Source organism: Schistocerca americana, chromosome 2 (genome assembly GCF_021461395.2).
Source record: "Schistocerca americana isolate TAMUIC-IGC-003095 chromosome 2, iqSchAmer2.1, whole genome shotgun sequence".
In the NCBI taxonomy this organism is placed as follows: domain Eukaryota; kingdom Metazoa; phylum Arthropoda; class Insecta; order Orthoptera; family Acrididae; genus Schistocerca; species Schistocerca americana.
In genome coordinates, this window is record NC_060120.1 from 851,651,388 (window position 1) to 851,668,762 (window position 17,375).

General features: G+C 37.6%; 1 protein-coding gene across 1 annotated transcript in view; it reads right to left on the reverse strand.

Moving 5' to 3' along the window:
• Positions 1 to 17,375, reverse strand: part of LOC124595720 (NFX1-type zinc finger-containing protein 1-like) — a 413,636-nt gene that overhangs the window by 216,258 nt on the left and 180,003 nt on the right. The window contains exon 8 of the mRNA XM_047134586.1: positions 7,691 to 7,970. Coding sequence (XP_046990542.1) covers positions 7,691 to 7,970 — 280 coding nt within the window. The remainder of the gene's footprint in view (positions 1 to 7,690; positions 7,971 to 17,375) is intronic.

Here is a 17,375-nt window from a genome sequence, read left to right on the forward strand (position 1 = left end):
ATCACTCACAATGCGTTGCCAACCATTTGCCAATGACTTGGCATCCACACTGCCAAGTGAGCTGACCTGCATTGTGTCCTTGAACACAACTCTGTACTGATGTAATAAGAAAATGAACAAGCAGGTTCTGAAAATTAGTTTTGTAAAGGAACCGGAAAAAAATCCCATTTAATACAACTTCACAATCCCCGGCTACTATAGAGGGATTTGACTGGTAGTGTCAAGTGGCAAAGAAATTTTTATGACATATTTGCAATATACTGTACATTAACCAATCAAAATAAAATTACTGGCATGTCAAAGGAAACAAATACACAAATAAAATACAACATACCTGGAGTATTCTTTTGTGAGATTTGCAACCTTGCATTTTCAAGAAGAAATAAATACTAAAAACAGCAGGAAAGTGGCAGAAAAGCCTCAAATTTCTCATACATACAAACACAATGTTGTTCACATATAAAAGATTTAACAAGAACAAACCACTAGCACCATAACTTTGTGTACATATATCTGAAGACATTTGGGTTTTCAAAATAAAAGTAACACTGTGTTAAGGCAGAAGTTAATTGTGCAAAATCACTGTAGCTGTGTTCATTTGTTCTATAAAATGCTATGAATTTCAAATCCATCTCCTGCATCTCTTTGGTTGCTACAAACAGCCTATTTTTTATTTTTATTTTTATTTATTTTTGGATATATGGATGAATCTAAAATTTTCTTCTTTTTCTCATTCATGTGACACAATTCACATGTAGGGAAGTCTGTAGCAGTCTATTAATTATCAGCAGTTTCAACTGTACAGCAAATATTTATACCACTTAGGACACTGGCAGTTAGGGATAAGAAGGATAACCCTGTGCATTCACTGTGTATTTTCTGCTGCAGCAGCATTTAAGTGAGAGAGGTGTGAGCTACAGACTGTAGAGAACATGTGAATAAACAATGCCAATCATCTAGAGGTAAAGTCATTCTCGGATCATTACAGTGACCAGCAGATGAGATTGAGATGACCAGCCTTGCTCACATAATGTCACCAAAGCAATGTCTGCAGCAATATCTACAAATTTGTCTGAAATCAAAAGCTTATGAGTTGTATAAAAGGCTTGAACTAGAAATGTTGAAGGTTTTGTGACAAGTTGGGCTCTGACTTTCTTGACTTGCACCATAATGTTGAAAAAAGTAGGATCCTCCTGATGGGTCAGGAGTGCGCTACCCAGACAGCTGTGTGCAAAGTAAATAAGATTATTTTAGATTACGTGATTTTCCATCCACTGCAGATAATTGTAGCTTTTACAAGACATCGAAGAATTATTGTACGAACCAAATAAACAACTCCCACAGATACAGCTATTATGATTTTAGTAATCAACAGCTGAAGCATTTGCATCACAATCCCAGGATTTGGAGCACTCCTAAGAAGCAATGGAGCTCGCAAAAAAACGGAAGTTTCATTGTTGTATGTCCGTTAGTAGTAGCGTAGAACATTGTGCCGCAAAGTTTGCAAATTTTGAGATGGCAGAGTTAGAGAAACAATGCATCTACATTGAAGTTTGTGTGAAACTCAAGAAAACCTTTACAGAGACACACCGAATGAGGCAGGAAGCCTACAGTAATGATTAAGCCATAATTGGTGTTACTAATGGTTCACACAGTTTAAAAATGGCCAGACGGAAGTTAAAGGTGACACTCATTCAGGACGCCCTTCAATGTCTACCAATGATGCTCATGTGAGGAACTTCAATGAAACTGTGCGTGCCAAATGAAGACTGACTGTTCGAGAGATTGCAGAAGAATGTAACATTTCAGTTGGATCATATCATGAAATCGTGTCACAACGTGTTGGAATGCATCATATTGCCACCAAGTTCATCCCATGTCTCGTGAGTCAGGACAAGAAAGATCTTCAGGTCATCTTATCAGGTCAGGTCAAATATCAAAGCCATGCTGATAGTTTTCTTTGACTTTGAAGGGTTAGTTCATCATGAATTTGCACCACAGGGACAAACTATTAATTGATTATGCCACTGGGACATGTGACGCCTGTGAGAAAATGTGAGATGGAAACAGCCTGAGATGTGGCTAGATGATTCACGGCTCTTGCAACACGATAATGCACCACACATTTATCCCTGTTGGTGCACGCCTATTGCACAAAAAAAAACCAAAATCACTGTACAATCTCATCCTCCATACTCTCCAGACCTCTTCACTGCAGACTGTTTTTTATTTTCAAAGTTGAAAATCTGGTTGAAAGGACAAAGATTTGCAACGATAGATAAGAGAAAATTCGCAGATGGTGCATCTCGCAATCCAAGCAAGAGGCATATCAAAACTGCTTCTGAAAGCGGAAACAGCATTGGGTACAATGTATCAATTGTGGAGGAGAGTATTTCGAAGGAGACATCAAAGATAAGTGATGTAGATATCACTACGACCGATGCTGAGAAGCAGCTAAAAGTGATAAAACTGAACAAGGTCTATGAGCAGAATCGAACTTCTAACAGATTCTACACAGAATTTATGATTAAGTTACCTCAATTTTTAACCATAATATACACTGCACCCTCGAACAAAAAAGTTGAAAGACAGATTAGGTCAGATCTGCCTACAGGTACCTGAAACAGAATGAACTATGCCACGCCAATCCATATGAATTCCGAAAACACTGGAAATGCAAAACCCAATTTATTTTTTTCTCACATGACATTGTGAAAGCCACATGTCAAGATAATCAGGTTGATGCAGTACTTCTTCACTTCCATACCTGACAGAATCTGTTAGCAGAAATAAAATACAATAGGGTTTCAAGTGAAATTTGTGACTCGACCGAAGATTTTTTGGGAGGGAGGATGCAGCATGTCATCTTTGATGGAGAGTCACTGACATATTTAGAAGCAACATGAGGCATGTTCAAGGGAAATGTTTTGAACATCTGATGTTCATGCAACATTTTATATAGATCTAGCTGTCAATAATAACCTCAACTTTTGAAGAAGAGACACTTATTCATAATGAAGTACCTCTGAAAAACACAGAACAAATATTCACACTGATGTGTTGGTAAATGTGCCAACACCTTGTAGATAGAGGAAGCCTAAAATGCACGCTATATAACGCAGACGGGCGTGAATTCTGGAACAGGATAATTAGTGAATGCTAATAAGAAAAGTATGCAGCTCCTCGAATACTTAACTTTATTCGATCCTTGTGGTACATCGCTCTTGATAATACAAATAAGACTATCTTCAGATACGGTTAATGGCGCCTTGCTAGGTCGTAGTCATGGACTTAGCTGAAGGCTATTCTAACTGTCTCTCGGCAAATGAGAGAAAGGCTTTGTCAGTGTAGTTGCTAGCAAAGTCGTCGTACAACTGGGGCGAGTGCTATTCCGTATCTCGAGACCTGCCTTGTGGTGGCGCTCGGTCTGCGATCACACAGTGGCGACACGCGGGTCCGACCTGTACTAAATGGACCGCGGCCGATTTAAACTACCACCTAGCAAGTGTGGTGTCTGGCGGTGACACCACACACACAATATAATGTAATTGTATAGATTAAAAAAAATATACTCACCAAGCGGCAGCAGGAGAACACACATACAAAAAAGGTATTATATATATTATGTATTGTAATATGTGTATTCTTTTTTTATGTGTGTTCTCCTGCCACTGCTTGGTGAGTAGATTTTTTCTCTCTACGATTACCCTATATTGTCAAAAATTGACTATTTTTGTTATTATATTAGGACAAATATTCAGTCAGTTACTGATACAATATCAAAGTGTTGTATACATTATAAACTTGCTTTAAATGAAAGGCTCCGTGTAAAAATAAACCAAGTCCAAAAAATTTAAAATCTTAGCTTTACGACAGCTGGGTTCAAAATATCAGTAATTCTTCAAGGAAAGGGGGAACCAAGTCTGTAGTTCAATATACTGTCTGCAGGATGCGGTAGTTACTTGATGCTCCAAGACAAGATTGCATCTTCTGGCAGAGGCAGAGCTATTGTCAATCATGTCAAGCTGCAAATCATATACAGAAAATTGGACAGAAAAAAATCATATACAGAAAATTGGACAGAAAACATAATGGAGTTGTGTCTTAGAATACTGAGGTATTAAAGTATGAATTAATTTGTGCAGCTTTTATTAAGTTAGAGTGCAATAATGGAAGAGGAATCTGATTACATTTTTCTGGATACTGATAATTCAAGCTCTTCAGGAAAGTGTCACGGGAAGTTCCACTTTAATAATCAACGCACAAACACGTTGCTCTTTATTCTGATGTGTGTTCTGGACAGAATCCATTAAGATAGCTCTCATCCTCTTGATAATAGTCAATGATACAAAAATGCAGGTGGAAGTAACTGACCACAAATGTATAGTTTTGGGCCATTCACTTTTACTGAACGCTGTGAATGCAGCTGACTTGTGTAAAATAAAAAACAGCTGCAAGCAAAATGCAAAATACCTATGGCCCAGAGGAATGGTCAATACTTTAAAATATGAAAAATGCAAAGCACCAAAACTGGAAGTCAATGTAATGAAAAGAACAAAACCAGAACACAAAATATTAATGCCTATGGGTTAAATTTGTTAATCACTTGATGAGTGAGGTATGGCAGAGGAATGCCTTTTACAGTAAGGTTTAAAGAGGTTAAGTGGCATGGTGGAATTCAATGAGGTACATTTTATCAAGAAGAAAAAAGGAAATAAACTTAATTCGCTAGCCAGAGTCCACCAAGATCAACTAATCAAGAATCATAGATCAGTTACAAATGAAAAGGAGGAGGACATGTTCAATTTACTGAAGTTCATTCCAACATTACATCAAGCCTATTACAAGAATTCCTAACTGCAAAGATAGCTACATGAGGGAGAACACGAAATGACCAACAAGATTTTCATGAACAAGATTATTCGTAGGTGGGGATTAAATAGTGTCTGCATGAAAGAAAAGAAGAAGAAGTAGTAGCAATGGTAAGTGAACTTACTTATAATCTTGCAGTTTGAATAATTAATTAAAAGAAAAAGTAATTTAAGAGGATGCATTAAAAAATGAAAAGAAACAGGGACATTGGTTTAATTTTTGAAGTACGAAGTGGAAATTTTCCAGTGCACTAGTGAACAAAGTCCAGTAAATAGAAAATAAATAGGAAAAAAAACTTTTAAATTGATAAAAATGTCTGTCTGCATCATGTTATATAGATTAGCATGTATTTGTTATTCTTCAATGTAAAAAAATTAACATTTAATTCTTTATCTGCAATAAAATGTATTACTTTAACTTTATATCAGTTTTTCTTGTAAGAGTAAAATATGGACTTGATCCACTTTTGCTCTGAACCTCTAAAATGTTCAGAAGTATAAAATTGTGCACTTCTCAAAATAAGAAAAAAAAGGACTATCGTATGACAACAGTACTAATGAGTTACAGTTGGAATCAGAAAACTTATAAAAATACTGGGGTATCATAATTTGTGAGCATATACAATGGTATTTTCATGTAAGCTTAGTTGTTGGTAAGAATTCGGTCCATTGGTATGATGCTGAAAAGATGCAGTGAAACTAGAATGGAGACTACTTGCAAAACAATTATGTGACTGGTCTTTTAATATCATCTTTGTCACTGAGCACCACTACTGCCCCTCCCCACTTCCTTCACCACCCACCACAAACATACACTTAAATATTGTTCAAAAGTGTGGTACACATACCAAATAAATATAACAGGGGGTACTGAATATATAAAAACAAGGCAACATAAATGGTCACAAGATTGTCTGAAGCGAAGAATATTGAAATGGAAATGCCGAAAAACCTAAACACATAGCTGCTTGAAGATAGATGCCAACCATCTTACAAAAGCCTACTCAGAAATTTCAAGAAACTCTACTGGGCAAGGAATATACTAACGTACTGCTCCTATAGTGATTGAAGACAAGATCGGACTAATTACTGCACACAGAAATACATTTAAGCAGTTATTCTCCTTGCATCCCATATGCACACAGAATGGGAAGACACACTAATATGTCGTACAATGTAAAGTACCCTATTCCACGTACTTCACAGTGGTTTGCAGAGTATGGATGTATCTGTAATTTCATACAGATGTTTATAACTGTAGTATTTTCATTAATCCTGCTTTTGTTTTATTAATGACCGAAATGTACAAATAATTTTTGACGTTAGTTTGGCAATGATTTCCATTGTAACAACGTCTCTAAAATACTTTTTTTATTTGGATCCACTCATCACACAAAGCAAGACACAAATATTCTACTACTGACATTACCTGAAATGATAGTACACTGCCCCTCTGTATTCGACAGGAGTAGCAATTTCATCAATTGGCAAGGTTATTTCTTTTACATCTACAATTACGTGATTACTCTGCAACTTACAATGAAGTGCCTGGCAGAGGATTCAACGAACCACCTTCAAGCTGTTTCTGTACTTTTCTACTCTCTAATGACTGTCTCTTAGAAAGGTGTCAAGCAAATTTTTATCTGCATTTATTTTTGGTGGGTTTGGATGTTACAGTATTCAGTCTCACTACAACAGCCTAGTGGTCATTAATCCCTGTATCTGTCATGATGCTGCCTATTTGCCCAGGATTATTTGCTGCTATGAGGTCAAGTATGTTTTCACAACCATTTACACCTTGAGTGGGCTCCTGAACTGATTGTTCAAAACAATTTTCTGAGAAAGCATTCAGCACAATTTCAGACAATGTTTTATGCCTAAGCTGGCTTCAAACAAGGATTTTTGCCAATATATTGAGGGTAGATTGAAGCCACCACCAACTAAAATTGTATGAGTGGGGTACCTACTTAAATAAGACTCCAAGTTTTCTTTGAACTGTTCAGCAACTGTATCATCTGAGTCAGGGTGTCGGTAAAACAAACCAATTATTAATTTATTCTGGCTGTCAAATATAACCTCTACTCATAATATCTTACAGGAACTATCTACTTCAATTTTACAACAAGGTAAACTACTTCTGAGAAAAGTAAACATCCAACCACCAAAAATGTATTTAATCTATTCTGAACACGGGTAGGTTCTTTGTAAAAATTTCACCCGAACTTATTTCTGGCTATTCATACCTATAATAATTTAAGCGTCAGTGCTTTCTATTAGTGCTTAGAGTTCTCGTTCTTTCCCAACACAGCTATGACAATATTACAACTATGATAAAGCTTGTTGCTAGGTCTACCTTTCTGTGTTTGCCATACACACTTTTAGACTGACGCACTTCCTGTAGTGTGTCTGAGAGCCTATAACCCTTTTTCTTTTTCTTTGCATTACTTTTTCTGTCAGGCCCTTGGAATCTGTTGTATTTATAAAAGTACCACATGTTGATGTCAACACAATAAGCTTTTGGTGAAGCACACTAAATATAATCACCTCATTTTAACTTTAAACTATGTGGATTATATGCAAAACAATTTTCAGACCCATGTAACGTGGACATTCTAACACGTCAGCACACAAGGGAGGGAAAACTGGATTATTGAATACCTTCTCTATCTTCTATGTAACAATGAAGACAATGGACTCATAATACCATATTCAGAGACTGTGATTGATTAACAACAGTTAGCAATCATTACAAATTACAGTCACATCGCACATGACCCTTTGTGACATGAAAATGATTGTGATTATATTTTAAGTCTTACCTTTGGCAAGGAAAGGAGCACTTAGTTTTTTCATGATATCTGTCCTGTACATGACAAACACTCTGACATTTGTGGCCACAAGGAAGTTCAGCCTCACAAGGAAGGCTGCAACCTCCCTCAGGAACAGCCTTGAAATCTGATGCTGAGGCAACTTTTGTATTCTCGCTGGGGTGTACCTGACATTTCAGTGTCAAGTGACGGCCAATTGCATCTTGTTTCATCAGTGTTTCATTTATTTTTGGCCATATTTTGCTGCTTCTAGTTAGACTGTCCATGTTACCTACATAAGTACAATGTACTTTTAATGTTGTTACTGAATGGAAGATAATGAGGACAAAATTCAGTCAAAAGTAAGTGTAATATAAATGCATCAACAGTAACATAACCTAGTGCTTAAAATATAATTTGCAGACACAGAATTATGTCTTTCTACTAATCAGTTGCACTGGTTCATCGATGCAGAATGAAATGCTCTTTGGAAAAAAATACAAAGGATAGTAACAACATCTTACATCCTGAATTTTTATTCATTTCATGGAACCTTAGATTTGTCTTCATTACTCCTTATATTTTTTCATTCTGAAGATATAACTGTTTACTACTACTGTGTTGTTTTGAATTCAACATTAAGCATAACAGCAATTTCTGGCCTAACAGGTTAAATATATAAAGTAACTGCTCTCTTATAATGAATTATCAAGATCCACACAAAAAAAATGATGACAAAACTGTTTCACTTAACATGCAGAATATGTAAGAACAGCAAAATATTCTTAGGCTTCAAGAAGCCCCCAAGTCAAGGAAAGCAAGTGCTGAGAGGTATGAGTATTGCTAAACCTAGTCACAATTGCAAAATACTTACACATATTATCTTCAGAAGAAAGGAATGACTGGTACCTGAGATATAGGCTGAGGTCATATTGGCCCCTGAGAAATGTCAGAATGTATAAGGAAACAGACATAATATACTTATCTTAGAAGAGATATATATTGATTTAGGAAAAAACTTCTGGCAGTGTTGACTCGAAATTCTGAAGTTATCAGGGATAAAATATCAGGATCAAATTGAAGCCCAAGTTTTCCCTGGCATATACAATGTCCAGATAACTTACACACATGCACGTGGGTCACATCATTGACAACCGTTGATATTTTGACAGGTGCACTCCCTGTCATTTTCAAGGCAATACTGCAGCTAGTAAGCACTGTGCAAGGGAATTTAAAACCTCAGTATGCACTGCAGTTGTGGAAAAATAATCCCCCCCCCCCCACACACACATACACAAACTTTTGCCACAACACAAGCAAAGACGACCGATGTCAGAAGTTACTGATAGTGAATATTAATAACCAATGGGGGTGTGGTACCATTAACTCTGTCCCTCTGTTTTTTAACAATGGAGAGAGCAGGATTTCAATTTAAGCAAAAACCTCCATCTCTATTTATGAGGTTAATTGCTAATATAATTTCAACTGCTTCCTTAGTGTCACTATACCAATAGCTGGAAGCGCACGCCAGAATCTGCGTGTTGTCATATTCCATAGGATGAAAGGCGGCAAGACAATGTTATGCAATAACTGATTTGCTCAGCATGTTAAGTGTCTGTGAGACTTACACTCAGGACACCAGTCACCCGCTGTCCTGTCAGTCTTACCAATATATAACATGCCGCAGCTAAGGAATACAATAGACAATCGCCTTAAAACCAAGATCATCCTTAACGGAAACTAAAAGACCCTAATCTGAGGTGGTGGTCAAAAAATGCATTTCACATCATATTTCCACAAAATACAACTTATCCTGTTGGAAATGGTCTCAAAATACAGCAAAAAGGTGTAGCCTGATACCATTGATCCCAAATGCACTGTTTGTTGACAGTGCAACACTTGTATGATCTGTCTTTCACTATAACCATTCTGATGATAGTGACCTCAAAATTGGCTATCTCAGCTAACAAACTCTCAGGGTCTGAGGCAACGTGGGCCCTGTGAGCCAAGGTATGAGATACCCCTTCACACTGTGCAGGATGGTGACAAATATTAGCCTGTAGTTACAAGTCAGTGGAGTAGGCCTCCTATAAAGGGCACAACCCAAAGTACCATAAAGTACCCTGACCAACATGTCAAGGAGGGCAAGGCAGCCATCCTTTTCAACCTTCATCATGAAAAGAATATTTGAGTGGACTGAATTCAGGTGCTCTAAAAACCGCTCAAGTTTTCATTGTCATGAGGCAAACAACAGAACTGTTGTCAATACATGCTGGTTTCAATGCTGACCCCACAAGAAGTATTGAGAAAAAGACTAACAGAGCCCTAGAAAAGTTCCTTGCTGCAGAATACTATCAAAAGCCTTGATTTTTATTGTGCTGTTCCCTATATGTTATATGAGAGTTTATCAGGTAAGTTACCTCATCTTGAGGTCGTCTTTCATCAGAATAGTTATAGTGAAAGACAGATCAAATGTGTTGTGCTATCACAAACTATGCATCAGATCACTGATAATGATATCGAGGTGGCACCAAAGTCTATGGCCTTCTAGCCTTACACAGGGGCCATTTTCAACACGACTGGTTGTATTTTGTGGAAATATGATGTGAAATGTGATTTTCAACCACCATTTAAAATAAGGTTCTTTTAGGTTCTGTAAAGATTGATCTCGGTTAGTGCAGGATGGGTGTCTATCATATTCCTTGCAGTTGAGGTATGTTATTCATTGGTCAGGATCGTGTACTGAACATAAGCATCACACATACACACAACAGCCAAGCAAATCTGCTGTTCCAGAACACTGTCTCGGCACCAGTCATCCTGCGGAATATAAGAACACTGAGATTCTGTAATCAATTTCCTGCTATTGAGATACTGTTATTAAGGAAACAGCTGAAATTAAATTAGCAAGTAACTTTATAAATACAGATGAAGGCTTTTGCTTAAATTCTGTGTGGAATTCTGCTCTCTCCCTTGTCAAAGAAGAGAAGGACAGAGTTAATACTACCTCACCCATTGGTTATTAATTATCACTATTGATAATTTCAGATGTCATTCCTCTTTGGTTGTGTGGTGGCACTACACAGTTCACAGAGTGTGTGTGTGTGTGTGTGTGTGTGTGTGTGTGTGTGTGTGTGTGTGCGCGTGATCTTCCTGGAACTGCACTGTAAAGTGAGGTTGTTTCAAATTTACAGTCTGCAGTTTGCCATGAAAATCACAGGACGTGCACGTGTCAAAATATCGGCTGCTGCTGACGATGTCAACTAGTTGCAATCCCATATTTGAAGGATCAAATTGTTATAATAATATATTTATTGCAACCAATATACATACAATTTGAAAGTACAACTATAATAACACAAGAAAGTAAAAATTTTACATATTGTGGTTTGCATAGTCACTAACTGCATCCTTTTAGTACAGTGTTCAACAATGTAACAGTGGCCTATTTTGCTATAAAGTTTACAATCACACATTGTGATTTGTTCATGACACGTGTTGTTGCAGGTAAGTTGGTGGAAACTATGGACTGCCATTCTGGTTACCAAGTGCCTCATCTTCAGTCAGTAATGGACCCTGTGCTGTAAAATTTTGGAGGTATGTCTTCCCTTTTTCCTGGCAATGTTTTTAACAGTCTTACCAAAGCACTGGTATGGGGTAGCATCAGGCTTGTCCATACGTCTTCAATCAGAAAGAATTCCCTCGCTAGCAGTATACAGAGTCTGCATCACATAGTTTTAGACACACTGATCACTTTCTTTATATACATCACCTTTACTCATGCTAATGTTGTTAAGTTTTTCATTGTGAGATGTGGGCCGACAATTTCTATGCTGTACATCAGTGGGATTTTGGCTCTGAATAGTGCCATTTGCTGTCTCTATGCCGAGGTATCTAATGCCATCTATTTCATGAATAGCCATTATTGCTTGCATTGCTTTCTCTATTACATGTCTCATGAAACATTTCTGCATGCATTTGTATCTTGTCGTCAAGGTATTTGAAGTCTGGTATGATTTTTAGTTTTTTCTCCCACATCAAGATATCTGCTGATGCAGGTGTTTTTCCTCAATTTCTGAGCTCCATCATCTCTGTTTTTGCCACATTTATTTCGAAGTCATGTTTGGCACACCAATCTTCCATGTTGCATATCTTTATGTAGCTTTATAATTCCTTTTGATCATATTACTGTACCATCTGCATATGCACACGGCACTTTGCCCCTCCTTTGGGGTATTCATATATAATTTCTTTCAGTGTAAGGATAAACAATAATTGACATATTGAGTCTCCCAAAGATCCTTATTTCTTTCCTTTAGAGTATGGACATGACTCATAAGCTCCATACTCCTTAGGGGTTTCCTCTAGCTTTTTGTCAATGGCTTTCTGTTTATAAGATAAAAGGCTTTTGTGAAGTCTACAATTAATATTATACAAAACTTCTTTTCTATCTCCAAGGGCAACACACGTTCTTTAGCGGGGCTCTTGTCCCGTCCAGAGTTGATCTTTCTTTTCTGAATCCCATCTGGTTTTTTGGGAGTAGTTTGTCAATTGTTTCTTTTATTTTTCAATTATTATATTGTGAGTATTTTGAAAAGTAAGTTTCTAATGCTCTGGTTATGTATTTCCTGAGATCCTTGGATTCTCTTTATTTTATAATTTCAATGCAGCCACTCAAGATGGAAGCCCAAGAAGATTTTGTCAACCCCGATGGAGATCACAAAATTCATTACATTACTAGAGATTTCTGCTGACAAGATACTTCTATTAAAACATTAAAATCTTGTGCTGACTTTATAGGATAACCCTAAGCTATCTTTGTAATCAGTCAATGACTCAGGGAATATTTCCTTGCAGACTTAACTATGCTGTAGTAACGCCCATCTACGAAACTGGAGATACGTAAGCAAACTCTAATTACAGACCAAAATCACTCCTTCCAATCTTCACACAAGTGTTTGAAAAAGTGCTCTAATATTGCATACTGACACATTTAACTGAGCAGAACTTGGTAAGTGCCCCTTAGTTAGGCTTTCGCAATAGACTCTTCATAGACAAAGTAATGCAACACCTCACAAGAGAAATGCTATCAGAGCTACATAAGAAAAATTATCCTGTTGGTATATTCTGTGACTTCCCAAAGCTGCTGATTGTATGCATCACAAAATCCTACTTAGCAAACTAAAATGTTATAGCATCAATGGTACTCATCTTACATGGACTGTATCTTACTCTCATAACAGAAATGATGTCATCAACAGACTGTGTCACAGGCATGAAACTAATCTCAGAAAGGGGAACATATGTGACTTGTCACAAGTGCTGGTACTGGACCCGCTCTTGTTTTTAACATACATAAATGATCTTCCAATGATTTTAAAGAGCAGTTTAAAAACTAGCATCTGCAGATGACATAAGCATACTACTCATATTTCCAAACTAGGTTAACAGACACTTCTCGGATAATAGTCAACGTTGACTTCAAGTGTTTCACAGCTAAAAGTTTATCTTAATCTCCCAAAGACTCTTATTACACAATTCCAAATTGGCTTTAATGATCTTTTAGCATCAGAATTAGACTTTAATGGTCATACAGTAAATGGAAAACACTGTTTAAAATTCCTTGTGGGTCAGTTGGATAACAAGCAAAATCATAACACAACATAGATAAATTAATCACAGTTCAGCATGTTCTGCACTTCAAAGAATCTCTCATTACGTTGTCCTAAAGAAGAGAGTGAATAATTAAAGTAACAGGGATACTGTGCCACCAATTAGATCTTTCAAAAATTGATCAATATATTTATGTGCAATCAAATTAGACACAGTACTGTTTAGTAGGATAGAAGTCAGGTAAAGAGGGACCAAATCAGCTGCCTTTTGTCCATGGACTGTTCCTTAAACCAATGATACAATTCACAATTTGGTAGCGCACTGTCTAACTGAAGATACTGGCCACCAGTTATGAAACAGTAAGGAAATTAACAAATGCACATTGCTGATTCCTGTATCTAACGGCAGACACATCAGAGGCCTCGCTTCTACCTATGTCAATATTCCAAATGCGAGAATCTCTCTCCCATTTGCCTGAAGGGTGCCCTGTTGGTAAATGGAATGCACATTCTCGTAAGTTTACTGACGTACTTGTACCCTGATACATCCACCTACTAATTTGTACTTTAACTCATAAGTCTAGGAAACATCTTTCCAGAATTTTGAGTGTCTGTTGGTGGTGTACCTGCATCTATGCCAGGGGTGGGCAGTTATTTTGACTCAGGGCCACTTTGTGGAAATGGCGTTTACTAGAGGACAGCACCTTTCAAAATGATTGAATTTATTACTTAACTTTATACTTCAGAAACAGTGGAAATTGTATCATAAAACTTAATAAACGTACATAAAATAAAATAGTGACAGTCTAAACAGTTTATTTATAGATAATTTCAATTATTTGTCACCCTTTTCTACTTTCCTTAAAAAAAATAAAAATAAAAAAAAAATAAAAAAAAAAGTATCAGGAATGAGATTCCTTGTTAAGATAATCACCACATGCTAGATAATGTCTGTCCAGGAGCCTCTATATATGCTCATGTTGATCTATACAAGGGCGATGTACTTGAGGACAATATTATGGAAATGGAAGAGGATGTAGATGTAGATGAAACGGGAGATACGATACTGGGTGAAGAGTTTGACAGAGCACTGAAAGACCTGAGTCGAAACAAGGCCCCGGGAGTAGACAACATTCCATTAGAACTACTGACGGCCTTGGGAGAGCCAGTCCTGACAAAACTCTTCCATCTGGTGAGCAAGATGTACAAGACAGGCGAAATACCCTCAGACTTCAAGAAGAATATAATAATTCCAATCCCAAAGAAAGCAGGTGTTGACAGATGTGAAAATTACCGAACTATCAGTTTAATAAGTCACAGCTGCAAAATAGTAACACGAATTCTTTACAGATGAATGGAAAAACTGGTACAAGCTGACCTCGGGGAAGATCAGTTTGGATTCCGTAGAAATGTTAGAACACGTGAGGCAATACTGACCTTACGACTTATCTTAGAAGAAAGATTAAGGAAAGGCAAACCTACGTTTCTAGCATTTGTAGACTTAGAGAAAGCTTTTGACAATGTTGACTGGAATACTCTCTTTCAAATTCTAAAGGTGGCAGGGGTAAAATACAGGGAGCGAAAGGCTATTTACAATTTGTACAGAAACCAGATGGCAGTCATACGAGTCGAGGGGCATGAAAGGGAAGCAGTGGTTGGGAAGGGAGTGAGACAGGGTTGCAGCCTCTCCCGATGTTATTCAATCTGTATATTGAGCAAGCAGTAAAGGAAACAAAAGAAAAATTAGGAGTAGGTATTAAAATCCAGGGAGAAGAAATAAAAACTTTGAGGTTTGCCGATGACATTGTAATTCTGTCAGAGGCAGCAAAGGACTTGGAAGAGCAGTTGAATGGAATGGACAGTGTCTTGAAAGGAGGATATAAAACGAACATCAACAAAAGCAAAACAAGGATAATGGAATGTAGTCAAATTAAGTCGGGCGATGCTGAGGGAATTAGATTAGGAAATGAGACACTTAAAGTAGTAAAGGAGTTTTGCTATTCGGGGAGCAAAATAACTGATGATGGTCGAAGTAGAGAGGATATAAAATGTAGACTGGCAATGGCAAGGAAAGCGTTTCTGAACAAGAGAAATTTGTTAACATCGAGTATAGGTTTAAGTGTCAGGAAGTCGTTTCTGAAAGTATTTGTATGGAGTGTAGCCATGTATGGAAGTGAAGTATGGACGATAAATAGTTTGGACAAGAAGAGAATAGAAGCTTTCGAAATGTGGTGCTACAGAAGAATGTTGAAGATTAGGAGGGTAGATCACGTAACTAATGAGGTGGTATTGAATAGGATTGGGGAGATGAGAAGTTTGCGGCACAACTTGACCAGAAGAAGGGATCGGCTGGTAGGACATGTCCTGAAGCATCAAGGGATCACAAATTTAGCATTGGAGGGCAGCGGGGAGGGTAAAAATCGTAGAGGGAGACCACGAGATGAATACACTAAGCAGATTCAGAAGGATGTAGGTTGCAGAAGGTACTGGGAATGAAGGAGCTTGCACAGGATAGATTAGTGTGGAGAGCTGCATCAAACCAGTCTCAGGACTGAAGACCACAACAACAAACATCTTGAAGCAAGAAAAACTTTGCTCAGAAATATACATAGAGCCAAAAGAACTTACACCCACAAAACTACTTCAAGAGTAGAATCAGGACAAAAAGTCAAGTAATGTCACAGCATTAAACATTGCTTTCACAGTGCAGTCTGACCACATGCCAATAAGTTCAAGCTTGCGTCCTCAGGTGCTGTGTCAACATCAGCTGCAGTGAAGGGATAAGAGAGCACATGAAACTTGGGTTCAATTTTCTTACAGTCCTGAAATCTTGTGACCTGCTCCTCCATACTCTGCAGGGGACCCTTAATATTACCAGAAACACATTCAGGCACATTGTGTGTTCCTAATGAAGGGAAACGCTTAAATTGCTTTTACCTGCTTGCCTATCCTTGTTGTGCTTTGAAAGATGTTACATGTTCCCACATTTTATGTGCAAACAACTTCTTTCCCTGCTACGTCACATCCATCCATTCAATTTCTCAGATATAGCAGGGTGAAAATATCTCGTGTCTCCCCTTCTCACAAAATCGTAAGATATCTGATTTGTGCTCAGAAATAAGACTATTTCATTCTGCAATGCACAGACTCGTAACACTGCCAAGGCTCAACCAATTCACACCGATGTGGTACATCACGTTTTACCTCTGTGCCTCTACATCCTCAAGAAACAATATGAACTGTCAATGGTGCAGCAACCTCGCTCTGGTTGCATGCAACACACCAACAATACCATCTACTTCTACCACATGCATTAAGTCCAGCACTGCTTTAAAAAGCTCTCCTGATGCAAAATGCAATGAAAAGACAATATATCACTGCCTGTGTCTTGTGCATGTAACCTCTTTTTTTTTTTCTTTTTCTTCTTAACAAAGAAAACTTAGCCGTACCTACAACTTTCCCAGAGAACACTCTGGCCCCTTTGGTCATAATGCTTGCAGTTTTGTTCCTGGAGAACCCACTTTTCTCCACACAATTCACAGCTCACAGCACGCTTGAGTATGTCCTGACCAGTGGTTCTATTTGTCATTGACTGTAGGCCAATTAACTCCTCTGTGATGACGAAATTTTCATTAACTCAATGGATAAAGACAAATAATTGTGCCATGTCTTAGTTATCTGTGCTCCCACCCAATGCCAATAAAGACCAAACAAAACCTTTGCTCAGTCTTCAGTTATTATGTGAGTTCATCAAAACTGAGTCCTTGGACTGCACTATAGTCCTTCTTGATTATGAACTGCTTGCAAGATCGGGACACAATATGCTTGTACTCTGTACCACACACTCATCGTCTGAAAAAAAAAAAAAAAAAAACGGCTTGTTGCATTTACCTAAATTATGGGTTACCAAGAAACCTGCTTTTGTGGCACTATTTTGATGTGTTAACTGCTTTGTAAACAATGATTGTTACTTCCTCGGCCTTTTCACAAAAATCCACAGTTTTTGTCTTGTGTTCTTCCTTGGAAAGTCTGCTGCCAAATTCGCTATGTTTTGTTTCGTAATTCTTCTCATATTGTACTCATAT